This window comes from Montipora foliosa, unplaced genomic scaffold (genome assembly GCF_036669935.1).
Source record: "Montipora foliosa isolate CH-2021 unplaced genomic scaffold, ASM3666993v2 scaffold_452, whole genome shotgun sequence".
Classification (NCBI taxonomy): Eukaryota; Metazoa; Cnidaria; class Anthozoa; order Scleractinia; family Acroporidae; genus Montipora; species Montipora foliosa.
In genome coordinates, this window is record NW_027179759.1 from 1,935 (window position 1) to 17,308 (window position 15,374).

Here is a 15,374-nt window from a genome sequence, read left to right on the forward strand (position 1 = left end):
CCGTTCGTCCAAAAATCCATTCATTGAGAAGAACATTGATAAATGTTCCAAAAATGGCCATCGTCAAAAGGACCAACGACAAGATCGGAAATTACCATGTTCAGAATAAACTGATATGTTGGCCGATTTTTTTAAGGAGGAGGCTCAATGCTTCACGAGAATCCAACGGCCTCACAAATTCCGTTTTCCCACCATTGTGACTATAAATAATTACCGCAAGAAAGGTACATTCGAAAATATCAACCTGCTTTTAAGAGCCAGTCTACAACACAATATGGACGTTCCAATAAAACGGTTTTGGGAAAAACCCAGTGCAGCAGGATACAAAACCCTCCTCAAATGAAAGCGGATCACAGTTATGTGTGCTGGTTCCAGACGAATCACATCTGCTTCGAAACAACACCATGGCAAATCGTGGTAGCTACAGAATTCATGAATTCATAATACACAAAAAGTAATTGCTTTTGGAGATGAAGTAGTAAATATCGTCATTAACAAAACTAAAAAAAGTTAACGTTGTCACCTCTTCCTGTCATCTTGAGTATTGCCAACAATTTATAATACCCTAATGTAAAGAAGCTCTAAGATTACATATTAGTGATATATTTCCAAAGTGACGTCCTGGTCTCGATTGAACAGAATTGACTCAGGAAGAAGGTTGGCCGGGCGAGTTATCGATGTAAAAGTGAAGCATAAATCACGTTTGTATTATCTCCCACCTGTTGCAGATAAAATCATCATTCTGGAGTGTGTCAAGTCTTAATTAAAATTTGGTGTTTTACAAATGAAAAACGGATATGGGTTTTTTCATATAAGGAGTACGTTTAGCATTAATGTGGCCACCCGACTGTTTAAGTATTTCTGGTGGTTACAATGGCTGACGCTTTTGTGACCCGTTAATACGTTGTCTGCGACCGATAAAGTTTGCCCGAAGTGACTTTAAAAGTTGTCTCAACTATCCTGTAGATTTAGAAGGAAAACTTTTAAGAAAAAACATAGTAAGAAACATAGTCTCTTGTGTGTCTAGAGACAAGTGACCTCGAATATAATGCCGGCGGAGTAACTCCTTGCCAGGGGCACCCAACGAGAATATAGTTCAAAACCACTTCATAGCAACAACATAGCATTGTTAGAAGTATTTTAGTATGAAAAGGTAGATATAGGCATATTTTATGCCCTAAAAATTTTTCATCTGTTCGGATTTCCTAGCGAAAAGTCTAGTGATCCGGAAAACTATAGGGATCAAACCTTACCTTTTCGAAAATTTTAGCCAGAAAAAAGGCTCCCGAAAATTCTAGGTGACCTTTTTAGGGTAACAATCCGTTAAAAATGGACAATTATACAATTTTTTCAGATGTTCGAAAATAAAAGGAGGGGCAGTCAAGCAACAAATTTCACACAAATATTCCGAAAATTCTAGATCTCAAATCGTCTTCCGAACAGATTTTTTCCGGAAATTGATTTTGGGTGCCCCTGTACTTGCCCATTCACAGACAACAAAGAATGGTACAGATTAATTATACATTCACCATAGGCACGGAATTCTAACTGAGTTAACTACACAAAAACTAATATACCCATTCTTGTGCGAATCCACTACTTATAAAATTACTAATTCTTGCATTCAAGACCTACAATTCTGATATCGTTAACAGTTGTAGCAATATATTTCGTTCGACGTTAACAAGGTTAGGGTTAGGTAATACGACATTCAAAGTCCGTTTTAGGATATTTGCTTTGCATTAATTAATTTCTTGCAAGATCGATTTGCTTAGTGAGACATGTTTTCGAAGCGTCTCAGGCAGATGTTATTTGGCACTGAGGTGCAGCCCTTGCCACGCACTTTCAATTGATCTCAACGAGAAAGGATTTTCAGCAAACGGAAGCACTTTCATTGTTTTCATGCACACAATGGCCCTTTCGGCTACGGACATTTTAGAAACAGTCGCGCTCACGCTCACCATAGTGGGCAATCTCGTTCCCAGAGTCTTCGTTTCCCTTGACCAGCGGGTCGGGTTACGAGAGACTCTGGGATAATCCGTTTTCGAATAACAAGATTCTTGTTATAAACACCATTGCGCAGGCGTAGGTGTAACGCTAAAATGGCGGAGAGAGTGGAGGGTTTGTTTCACGATGGCATGCAATTTTGTTTAGCAAAATTAGGATATCTCAACCTAGAACTGAAAAAGGAACAATACGACGCGTTGGAGCGATATGCCTGCACAAAAATCTGTGCTGAATATGTTACCAACGGGCTGTGTTGTCAAGTGTTGCCTGGGATTTTCGATTAGAATTTGTGTAACGTGGAAATGTAAAGCAGATTGTGTCTCTGCTGAATGCACTGATCCGGGATTAGTTTCAAATGTTAAAAGACTGTCTTTGTTTTGTATCGTGGAAGATGAAAGAGAGCGAAGCACCAGACTCTAACACGAGATTCTTTCCAAAAGAATAAATCATTCTTTAATCATAAAACTATGTCTTCGTTGAAGGATCTCTCACGTTAGATTCTTCGTCACCAAAGAAGGTTAGGATTCTTTTCAAAAGAAGATGAGTTCTTTGAGAGTTTCCTTGCTGTTCTAAAGAAGTAGAGGTCTTGAGGGAAGTATCATTTTGCTGCTTTTCATTGTGTTGTATAAACAGAAAATGACTGTTCTCCACCAAATAATGAGAATTCTTGAATAGAGATGTATACTTCTAGTTGGATAAACATGTTGATTTTTTGAAAATTATTCTTCCATGAACATATAATGTGCTTTCCAAATTTAGGAGATATATATACATTGTACATACATACACAAGGCACTACATATAAGTCATAATCACTAAGATAATTAATGTTGCAGAACAAATACAAATTTCTGAAACTAAAATGCCCTAAGGCACGAATGATTTCGAAAAATCTATGCGGCGTGAAAAAATTAGCCAAACTATTTAGCGAATGAGATAAATCCCGAGAAATGAAAACAGCTTGTAAGTACAAACTAACATGCAAAAGAAATTCTCTTGAGGGGATGGTGTAGATCTTAAAGTGAGTGAAATTAAATAAATGAACAGTGTTACACAAAAACAATTTTTGTAATTAAAATATCACTGTCCATTTTCCTTACATAACTTCTATCCCAACCAAAAAAAAAGCTGACCTGGAACTAATTCAAAGCACACGCCCAAAAAACCAGCATTAAACTGGGCTGTCATTAAATTTTCACCTGCAATATATCAAAAACTGATTCTAGGTTTCATTTCCTTCACAATGTGAGCTCAGGGTTAACAGCTGGTACAGGTGAATGTTCTTTATGGCAGCCCTGTGAAAACTTTCCAGTGTGACAATTTAATTGACCACATTAGCAATAGTACAAATGACTACATAACATAACATGGTTTGACATGGTATGAGTTAATTGCCTGAGCCTTGCCTGACATGTTCTGTTCTGTTTCTCACCTGTTGTGCGACAAATCAAGAAATGGACTCCGGTGTGTTTACGTGTCAGGGTTTCCATTAATTATAAGTTTTAAAGCAGAAGGGACCTTGTGACAGAGTGAGAGGGAACCCCTATATATAGTCTGGCTTTTGATCTTGAGACCTCCTTTGAGCAATGGTGGGTACTGTACTCAGTGTAGACGGGTGCTAGTACCCATGTCTCAGCTTCTAATAAAACCCCTGCATGTAGGTTAGTTCAAGCTCCTGTGGTGGTGCAACTGTTAATACATATAATAAGAGGCTGTTAACTTTAAGCTAAAAGAGTAGAGACACCTTTTCTATACAAGGCATTTTTTTGACGAATGCTAAATACATACTCTCAAGAAACTCAGTGCAGACATGTTGGCTTTCTTAGACACTCTAGGTTAACCATGTAATGTACCCCAGACAGAGCAGAAAGACTCTGTTTGTATGAACTTACTTCCAGAAGAACCTCATTGTCAACAATAATGAAAAGCTGTTGTTCATAATCGTTGGTCTCCGGGCACAGCACATGAACATGCCCACTTAAAACTGTTTAATTCACATAATCGTTTAACCCTTTCACTCCCAAGAGTGCCACCTATAGATTTTACTCTGTGTAACGCCAGACGATTTTACTCGTCAATGGGGAACCCCACGGGGGTGAAAGGGTTAAGTAACGTTGTCAAATTCCTTTGGGAGAGCAGAGAGATGCACACTGAAAGGTCAATGAAAATATGTATCAAGCAAAATAAAAACTGCAAAAGCCAAAAGTTCTTCATGAGGTTAAGACTAGTCATCCTTAATGCACTTTATATTCCATTTTTACAGATAAGTGGAGGTCAGTACGTATTTTGAACCATCAAACTTGACAGATTGGATGTAACAATATTATATATACATTGTATCTTATCCAGAGAATGTTCATTTCCCATCTTACCCCCCAAATAATGTCATCCTTTCCTCACTGCCAGAGGCTTTCCGTAGGGTGGCCAGCACCATACAAGTTTTGAAATGGTACTTTTCTCTTCAATTCTCTGACTAGCAATGCAAAAAAGCCTAAGATTTGATTTTAACACTGTAACTGAATTTTAAGTGCTACAAATAATAGGCTCTAGAGGATGGTCAAGCTTTATATCACACCACCTTTTTTTTATTTCATCATAAACGTTAAGCTAAGTATTTGCATAACAAAGTCAACAACTGAAGTTTCCATTTTTTCTAAGAACCTAAAATGTAAGACAAGTTCCATTGGATGCGAGATGTACATCTCATTTCAATGATTTGATTCTCTACATCTGATCTGGCCTCTTCTTCCAATGGTGGTTGAGAACAGTGCAGTGTAATGAACCCAAATGAAACGCGAATAAAATTTTCAACCTAACGAAAGGATTGCTTTGCATGCCAGAGAGACGGACCTTCCACGATATTTTCAAAGCGTTCAACAGCACTGTCACAAGCCAAACGAGTTCTCTTTGCATGAGTAACTCTTTCTCTACCCAAAAACTCATCTGCTAAAGGTTCTCGCACCTTTCCATTAGTAACTGTACGAGAAGATCTTATGGATTCATATAATAATATACAGCGGCAATTTGAAGACTCGGTATGACTACATTTTCAAGACAAAATTATTCAGTGAGACCGATTCCATTCCATTAGATTTAATAGGTTTTCACTCTTTGCTTTGGCTCCAAACTAATCAACGAACCAATCCAAACAAGCATTAACCCTTTAAGCCCCGAGGGGTTCCCCATTGACGAGTAAAATCGTCTTGCGTTAGACAGAGTAAAATCTATAAGTGCCATTTGGCACTATCGGGGCTGAAAGGGTTAAATGGGGACATGGTTTTTTCACGCTGTTAGCTTAACCCTTTAAGCCCCGAGGGGTTCCCCATTGACGAGTAAAATCGTCTGGCGTTAGACAGAGTAAAATCTATAAGTGCCATTTGGCACTATCGGGGCTGAAAGGGTTAAGGATCATACGGTGCTCTGTAAAACCCCTCGCGTCTCGCAGCAGTCGTGGCCGAAATCGATTGCTCATGCTCAGACTTTCAACCAATCAAAAACTTTCTCCAAACGGATTACCCCACAGTCTCTCGTAACCCGACCCGCTGGTCAAGGGGAACGAAGAATCTGGGAACGATTGTATAGTGGGTAACCTCGCAGTAAGCATCGTCCTCATAAAATATCGAAGGATCCTCATTAAAAATCGACCAACGTATCAGTTTATACTGAACATGGTACTTTCTGATCTGCTCGTTGGTCTTTTGACGATGCCATTTGAATTTATCAGTCTTCTTCTCAATGAATGGACCTTTGGACGAACGGCGTGCAAGATTATAGAGTTCATCGAAATTGCTGTCTTGCAAGGAACCGCTGTCTTCACTCATGCCTTGATCGCATTCGACCGATATCGCAGCTTGGCTCATCCATATCTGCCTAAGATGGAGACAAGACTTGTGAAGAAACTGATTATCTTGTCATGGGCTTTCCCCGGCCTTTGTATCGTGTCTCTATCTGTATATGTTTGAAATAACACAAGCGGATTCTAACAAGGCCTGCACGCCAAATTCAATTCCGATACAGTGGCTAGATACTTTATACGAAACCGTAGAATTTGTGACTATCCGTATGATACCTTTTGTAGTCTTGTGCTGGTGTTATTTTCACGTGGCTCGCATAATGTGTGGAGTAAGCCTCGCGGTTTCAGTTACTGACGGTGTTACGCGAGTATCTGTTATTTTCCAGAGCAAAAGGCGAGTGACACAAACCGCTGGCATGGTTGCAACAGCTTTTACTCTGTGCTGGCTTCCGACCTTCATTATGAATTTTGTGCAAGTAGTTTCGGGAACGGATCGTGTTCATCGGGGACACGTTCTGTTCGAAATTGCCATGTTTGGCGCATTTATCAACGAGGCCGTTAACCCTATTATCTACTGTGCTTTTAATGGAAATATCAGAGCAAAACTTCGCCCAGGAAACCTGTGTAATCACATTGTAGACCTTTCTGGTTCAACAAATTAAGTTGGTGAAGTAAGAACCCACAGCATCGCAACACATGACGAGGGAGTTCACATGGGATTCAGACCGTAGTCATGGATGCGATGCATACTACGCAAAGGCGATTCCCTGAAGTCGACTCTCAAGGGACAACAATAGGCAGTTTATGAACGACTGACGACCGCTCTGGCGACGAAAACCGCACGGTTGAGCATCGGACTACTGTCCGGCCAGACCAATAATCAAGGTCTTTAAATACCTTAGGAGAAAGTGCTACCTTAGTAATGACATCTGCCAATGGTTAGACTCTCTCTAGTCTTCTCGGATAAGGACGATAAACCGTAAGCCCTGCGTCTCACTCAACCCTTCAACATTCATAAAAGAACCCATGGCCACAAGCGATTCGCAAATAGTAGGGCGCCGAGTTCCCGGTGTTATATTCTGTCCAACGAACATTTGACTTGATTTGAGTTAATTGTTAATTTCAGTTTACAGTGTCCCCAATTCGTGCTCCAACGCTAGAACGACTAGACATTGAAATAATATTTCCTCTCCTTCCCTCTGTTGTGTATATCGTGGTTCGGAGGGTAACTACTCGAAGATATATATTAGCTACAGGTACTCCAAGCCACTCTAAAATCCGAGAGTAAAGAAAGATATATGATATGATATATAATAACGCCACACGACAATAAACAAATATCGTTGATTAAATGAAGAAAAATAATCGCAAACGTGCATCGACGTGAATCCACCAAATTTGAGGTTTTTGCCGACGACAACATAAGCATACAAATGTGTATGAATTTTTTATTTTATATTGCCACTCTGACATCGCTCTTACCAGTTTATTTTTAGGTTAATTCACCCACATTGTACAACATGAACTCGAAATGGAATAATTGCGATAGACTTGCGAATGTGCAAAGTTATATTTTAAGGAGACGTGTTCGTCAACGTCCTTGTAATAGACATTAAATTAAAGTTCCTAATAAGTCATCTCCACCAAGAACATGGCCATTTATTGTGAAACTGCACTGCCGATCAACTTAAAAAGGGAAATATTTGTGGTCTTTTTGAGAACGCATCTCTGCCTAGCTTAATTAGAGATGTGCTTTCGGGCCCCCGTAAATTTCTGGACAAAACAGGTGAAATAAAGCATTCAATTAACTTTGGTTTTTTTTTTTTTTTTTCGTTTTTGTGAAAACGTAGGAGTTACTTCTGTCACGCAATCGTTTAGCACTTATCGTTGGAAATAAAATGATCTTATAATTACACACGTCATTAAAATCATAACCCACTAAATTCTGGCATTCTCGGCATCTAAACAGTTTTTTTCATTGATAGCTTTAGTTTGTTTTTGGCCGTGAGATAAGGCAACCGTTTGCTTTTGGAAATTAAAGTCTTACCTTTTCAAGAATTTTAAAACTCCCTTTACTGTAATTTCGGTTACGTGAGCAAAATACCAGAAGAATTATATTCCGTGCATCGCAAAGCATTGAGGCACCTGCATATGATATAACAGAGCTGCGTCATAAATGATATTATTCTAGAGCACAGCAAGCCTTATCACGTATTTATGGACACAGATAATAGGCCATTTTCGAAATATCAAATATTTAGGTTAATAGTGAGGCAGTGATGATAAAACAATAGAAACACTTACATGTAGGAATGAATCTAAAACATATTTGCAAATTATCCACTTCCCTTTGTATTTGTCCTCTAAACCTCTTTCCAAGCTGGATTTTAATATATCGAAATTGATATTATATTATTAAGCCCACTTCTCAGCGGTGTCAGTTTCAGAATGTTTTCGAATCAAAACTAGAAATTCCCAAAGGACTGTGTGATTTCTAAATTCTTGACTGTTCCTTTGCTTGTTTTCGAGCAATTTGAGATTTTTTTGTCGAAATTTAATCGTGGAGAGTATGGCAAGGCACTGTATAGCATATGGATTAACCGAATTAGAAGTAACAACCCCAAACGCGCGAAACTACCGAGGAGAAACTTTCCATTCAACAATTTCTCTTGAAAAAAACTCTTCTTTTTTTCTTTTTTTTTCCCGCATTTTGCGCACTAAATCTCCCTATGGGGATTGGCTGAGGACAGACACTAAGAACACAAGTTGATTCAGAAATAAAAACAGCCGCTGATGATTGCGTTATAAAACGAGTTCATCATGCGAAATCACTTGGGTTATATGTCGATGACACCCTGTCTTGGTCCAAGCATATCAGTCGAGGAGATCTTTAAGAAAGTATCATAGGGGATCGGAGCATTGAAGAGCGTAAGACCTTTTGTTGATAGACGCACTGCCATTAAAATCCATCATTCTCCGACAGAGTCATATCTCTAGTCTGGGATGGCCATGCTGTATATCTAGCATGCTTTAAAAGTTGTAAAATCGAGCTGCCAGAGTGATCACACAATCTAGCTATGACACGGAATCAAATTTTTAACTCGACGTTTTCGGTTGGAACAGGGTCTCTGTTAAAAGGACAAAGCAAGAAGCTAACTTGATGTTTAAAGCACTAAACAATCTAGTGCCTGACTATTTAACATGATTTTTTGAAGACCGCGACTTTAGGAATAGAGAGAAAAGGATAGCCATACCTAAACCGCGGACCAACAAAATGAAGAGACCATAGCGGGGAAGTTCTCTAGGGATTAAACTTCCAGCGGAGCTGCGAACAGCAGGTACTCTTCGTGAATTCAGGAGGGATCTGGAAAGCTATGATTTCTAAACCAGACTCATTACACGGTAGACATGTAAAACAGTTAGTTATACTTTCTTTTTATTCTCATCGGAAAGGCCAGGACCATATTTTCGGTGCGGTTTTTCCTGTACAGCAAAATGCGCTATAGACGCACGTGGCATATTTTCAATGGCGTAAAGATATGTGGTGGACAGCCTGAAAAAATATTGATTGCTGTTCGAGTATTGAAATATGGTGAGTTGTTGTTGGATACACACACCGTTCTTTCAAGTGAATTCAGTTGATGGTGAATATTAAATCCATTCAAATGAACTCCAAACTGTTAATTAAGTTGTTATATATGCGGATTGTGACTTGCCATCTTTTACAAGCGAACAAACTCCTTGTTGGAAAACAGAGGAGGAAGCGAAGAGAAAGTACCCGCAGTTGTTGTTAATCTTATTTCATGATTAGTTAAGTCTTTTTCTAAAGCATTCCAAAGTTTTTCTTCCTTTTTTTTTTTAACCAAGAACTTAAAAGGCGAAATTGTCGTGTGAATACACGCATTACGTTTAATACATTCACCCCAAAACACGACTTGACGGCTTACTTTTTTTCCTTACTTGTGAAAACCCTAAATCCTGCCATTATTAAACATTAACTCGCCATGGGAGAGAATGAGAATAAATGGTGAGAACGTTAAAGAAAACTTGTAGTTAAAAGTGTATTTTACTTGGGAGCTGACACACCACTGTTTTCATCAAGCTTGCCCATTGCACGTAGACGAACTTTTCCTTTTATATTCCCGTCGAACGAGCAGTAGATGATGGGGTTAATAGCCTCATTGATAAGAGTTCCAAACAAAGCAATTTCGCTCAAAAGGTGCCCACGATAGACATGGTCCGTACCTGCCACAATACGAAAAACACACACAATGAAAGTTGGAAGCCAGCACACAGTGAAAGTTATTGCAACTAAGCCAGCGGTCCGTGTCACTCGTCTTTTGCTCTTTGAAATGACAGAAAGCCGGATTACATTACAAACATCCGATACAGAGCGACTTCCCTGCCACATTTTCCGAGCAACGTGAAAATAACACCAACACAAGATCAGAAAGGGTATCAACAGGACGACGAAAAACTCGACGGCCTCGTATAGCTTATCCAACCACTTAATTGGAATCGTATTCGGAGTGCAAATCACATTGGAATCTGTAAGTGATATCTCGAACATGTACAGGTAGGGACTTGAGACAAAGGCTCGTATAATCCACGACAAGATGAGCATTTTTCTTACCACTCTTGTCTCTATTTTAGGCAAGTAGGGATGAGCCAAGCTGCGATATCGATCGAATGCGATCAGGGCATGAGTGAAGACAGCGGTTCCCAAGACGGCAATTTCGATGAACTCTATTATCTTGCAGGCCGTTCGTCCAAAGATCCATTCATTGAGAAGAACATTGATAAGTTCAAATGGCATCGTCAAAAGACCAACAACGAGATCGGAAATTACCATGTTCAGAATAAACTGATACGTTGGCCGATTTTTAAGGAGGAGGCTTCGATGCTTCACGAGAATCACGCTCACAATTCCGTTTCCCACCATTGTGACTATAAATATTACCGCAAGAAAGGTACCTTCGAAAATATCAGCTGCCTTAAGAGCCATTCTTCAAATCAATAGGGAGGTTCCAATAAAACGGTTTTGGGAAAAGAGTGCAGCAGGATACAAAACCTCCTCAAATGAAAGCGGATCACAGTTATGTGTGCTGGTCAGACGAATCACATCTGCTTCGAAACACCATGGCAACTCGTGGTAGCACAGAATTCATGAATTCATAACACACAAAAGTAATTGCTTTTGGAGATTAAGTATAAATATCGTCATTAACAAAACTAAAAAAAGTTACGTTCTCACCTCTTCCTGTCATCTTGAGTATTGCAACAATTTGTAATACCCTAATTAAAGAAGCTCTAGATTATATCAGTGATATATTGCCAAAGTGACGTCTGGTCTCGATGGAACAGAATTGACTCAGGAAAAAGGTGGCCGGCGAGTTATCGATGTAAAGTGAAGATAAATCACGTTTGTGTTATCTCCACTTTCGCAGATAAAATCATCATTCTGAGTGTGTCAGTCTCAATAAATTTGGTGTTTTACAAATGAAAAATGGATATGAGGATTTTCATATAAGGAGTACATTAGCATTAATGTCCGACTGTTTAAGTATTTCTGATGGTTACAATGGCTGACGCTTTTGTGACCCGTTAATACGTTGTCTGCGACCGATAAAGTTTGCCCGAAGTGACTTTAAAAGTTGTCTCAACTATCCTGTAGATTTAAAAGGAAAACTTTTAAGAAAAAACATACTGAGAAACATAGTCTCTTGTGTGTCTAGAGACAAGTGACCTCGAATATAATGCCGGCAGAGTAACTCCTTGCCAGGGGCACCCAACGAGAATATAGTTCAAAACCACTTAAACATAGCATTGTTAGAAGTATTTTAGTATGAAAAAGTAGATATAGGCATATTTTTATGCCCTAAAAATTTTTCATCTGTTCGGATTTCCTAGCGAAAAGTCTAGTGATCTGAAAACTATAGGGATCAAACCTTACCTTTTCGAAAATTTTAGCCAGAAAAAAGGCTCCCGAAAATTCTAGGTGACCTTTTTAGGGTAGCAATCCGTTAAAAATGGACAATTTTACAATTTTTCAGATGTTCGAAAATAAAAGGAGGGGCAGGCAAGCAAGAAATTTTACAACAAATATTCGGAAAATTCTAGATCTCAAATCGTCTTCCGAACAGATATTTCCCGAAAATTGACTTTGGGTGCCCCTGTCCTTGCCCATTCACAGACAACAAAGAATGGTACAGATTAATTATATAATCACCATAGCCACGGAATTCTAACTGAGTTAACTACACAAAAATTAATATACCCATGCGACCAATAGTCTATTCATTCTTGTGCGAATCCACTACTTATAAATTTACTAATTCTTGCATTCAAGGCCCACAATTTTGATATCGTTAACGGTTGTAGCAATATATTTCGTTCGACGTTAACAGGGTTAGGGTTACGTAATAATAATAGGTAATAATGTGGGAGGCGCGGTGGCCTCATGGTTAGTGCGCTCGACTCCGGATCGAGTGGTCCGGCCTCAGGGCCTGGCCGGGGACATTGTGTTGCGTTCTTGGGCAAGACGCTTTACTCTCACGGTGCCTCTCTCCACCCAGGTGTATAAATGGGTACCGGCGTAATGCTGGGGGTAACCCTGCGATGGACTAGCATCCCATCCAGGGGGGAGCATAAATACTCCTAGTCCCTTCATACTACGGAAACCGGAGATAAGCGCCGGCCTTAATGGTGCCTTCGAGCTCGTAACAGAGACTTTACTTTTTAATACGACATTCAAAGTCCGTTTTAGGATATTTGCTTTGCATTAATTAATTTCTTGCAAGATCGATTTGCTCAGTGAGACATGTTTTCGAAGCGTGGCAGGCAGATAGTATTTTGCACTGAAGTGCAGCCCTTGCCACGCACTTTCAATTGATCTCAACGAGAAAGGCTTTTCAGCAAACGGAAGCACTTTCATTGTTTTCATGCACACAATGGCCCTTTCGGCTACGGACATTTTAGAAGCAGCCGCGCTTGCCTTAATATTCACGCTCACTATAGTGGGTAACCTCGCAGTAAGCATCGTCCTCATAAAATATCGAAGAATCTTCATTAAAAATCGACCAACGTATCAGTTTATACTGAACATGGTACTTTCTGATCTGCTCGTTGGTCTTTTGACGATGCCATTTGAATTTATCAGTCTTTTTCTCAATGAATGGACCTTTGGACGAACGGCGTGCAAGATAATAGAGTTCATCGAAATTGCTGTCTTTGGAACCGCTGTCTTCACTTATGCCTTTATCGCATTCGACCGATATCGCAGCTTGGCTCGTCCATATCTGCCTAAGATGGAGACAAGACTTGTTAAGAAACTGATTATCTTGTCTTGGGCTATCTCCGCCTTTGTATCGTGTCCTTATCTGTATATGTTTGAATTCTAACAAGGCCTGCACGCCAAATTCAATTCCAATACAGTGGCTAGATACTTTATACGAAGCCGTAGAATTTGCAACTATCCGTATGATACCTTTTGTAGTCTTTTGCTGGTGTTATTTTCACGTGGCTCGCATAATGTGTGGAGTAAGCCCCGCGGTGTCAGTTACTGACGGTGTTACGCGAGTATCTGTTATTTTCCAGAGCAAAAGGCGAGTGACACGAACCGCTGGCATGGTTGCAATAGCTTTTACTGGCTTCCGGCCTTTATTATGAATTTTGTACGGGTAGTTTCGGGAACGGATCGTGTTCATCGGGGACACGTTCTGTTCGAAATTGCCATGTTTGGCGCATTTATCAATGAGGCCTTTAACCCTATTATCTACTGTGCATTTGATGGAAATATCAGAGCAAAACTTCGCCCAGGAAACCTGTGTAATCACATTGTAGACATTTCCTGTTCAAGAAATGAAGTTGGTCAAGTAAGAACCCACAACATCGCAACACATGCTGAGGGAGTTCACATGGGATTCACACCGTAGTCATGGATGCGATGCATACTACGCAAAGGCGATTCCCTGAAGTCCACTCTCAAGGGACAACAATAGGGAGTTTATGAAAGACTGACTACCGCTACAGCGACGACAACCGCCGGCCGATTGGCACGGTTGAGCATCGGACTACTGTCCGGCCAGACCAATACTCAGGGTCTTCAGATAACTTAGGAGAAATTGCTGCCTTAGTAATGACATCTGCAAATGGTTAGACTCTCTCTAGTCTTCTCTGATAAGGACGATAAACCGTAAGCCCCGCGTTTCACAAACCTTCAACATTCATAAAAGAACCCATGGCCACAAGCGATTCGCAAATAGTAGGGCGCCGAGTTCCCGGTGTTATAGTCTGTCCAACCAACGTTTGACTTGATTTGAGTTAATTGTTAATTTCAGTTTACAGTGTCCCCAATTCGTGCCCCAACGCTAGAACGACTAGACATTGAAATAACGTTCCTTTCATTTCCTCTCCTTCCCTCTGTTGTGTATATCGTGGTTCGCAGGGTAGCTACTCGAAGATATTAGCTACAGGTACCCCAAGCTATATATCAAGAAAGATATATGATATGATATATAATAACGCCACACGACAATAAACAAATATCGTTGATTAAATGAAGAAAAATAATCGCAAACGTGCATTGACGTGAATTCACCAAATTTGAGGTTTTTGCCGACAACAACATAAGCATACAAATGTGTATGAATTTTTTATTTTATATTGGCACTCTGACATCGCTATTACCGGTTTATTTTTAGGTTAATTTACCCACATTGTACAACATGAACTCGAAATGGAATAATCGCGATAGACTTGCGAATGTGCAAAGTTATATTTTAAGGAGATGTGTTCATCAACGTCCTTGTAATAGACATTAATTAAAGTTCCTAATAAATCATCTCCACCAAGAACATGGCCATTTATTGTGAAACTGCACTGACGATCAACTCAAAAAAGGGAAATATTTGTGGTCTTTTTGAGAACGCATCTCTGCCTAGCTTAATTAGAGATGTGCTTTCGTGTCCCCGTAAATTTCTGGACAAAACAGGTGAAATAAAGCATTCAATTAACTTTGGTTTATTTTTTGTTTTTTTGAAAACGTAGGAGTAACTTCTGTCACGCAATCGTTTAGCACTTATCGTTGGAAATGAAATGATCTTATAATTACACACGTCATTAAAATCAAAACCCACTAAATTCTGGCATTCTCGGCATCTAAACTGTTTTTTTCATTGATAGCTTTAGTTTGTTTTTGGCCGTGAGATAAGGTAACCGTTTGCCTTTGGAAATTAAAGTCTTACCTTTTCAAGTATTTTAAAAACTCCCTTTACTGTAATTTCGGTTACGTGAGCAAAATACCAAAATAATTATATTCCGTGCATCGCAAAGCACTGAGGCACCTGCATAAGATATAATAGAGCAGCGTAATAAATGATATTATTCTAGAGCACAGCAAGCTTTATCACGTATTTATGGACACAGATAATAGGCCATTTTCGAAATATCAAATATTTAGCTTGATAGTGATAGTCCAGTCAAATTTGCTCGAAAAATGGGATAACCCTCAACTAATTGCAACAAAAGGTTTTTCAACGGATAACTAAAGAGAAATTATCCCTCTATAACATAC

The 15,374-nt window shown here is 39.5% G+C and overlaps 1 protein-coding gene and 2 pseudogenes across 1 annotated transcript; 2 read left to right on the forward strand and 1 right to left on the reverse strand.

Annotated features, from left to right (window-relative positions):
* The first annotated feature begins 5,558 nt into the window (after window positions 1–5,558).
* On the forward strand, window positions 5,559–6,462 carry LOC137989317 (neuropeptide FF receptor 1-like; annotated as a pseudogene).
* Window positions 6,463–9,262: 2,800 nt separating this feature from the next.
* LOC137989320 (tachykinin-like peptides receptor 86C) lies at window positions 9,263–10,880 on the reverse strand. Its single transcript, XM_068835143.1, has one exon. It carries the CDS (start codon window positions 10,803–10,805, stop codon window positions 9,867–9,869), a length of 939 nt encoding a protein of 312 aa, XP_068691244.1. The 5' UTR covers window positions 10,806–10,880; the 3' UTR covers window positions 9,263–9,866.
* Window positions 10,881–12,708: 1,828 nt separating this feature from the next.
* Window positions 12,709–13,734, forward strand: LOC137989318 (neuropeptide FF receptor 1-like; annotated as a pseudogene).
* Window positions 13,735–15,374: the final 1,640 nt, after the last annotated feature.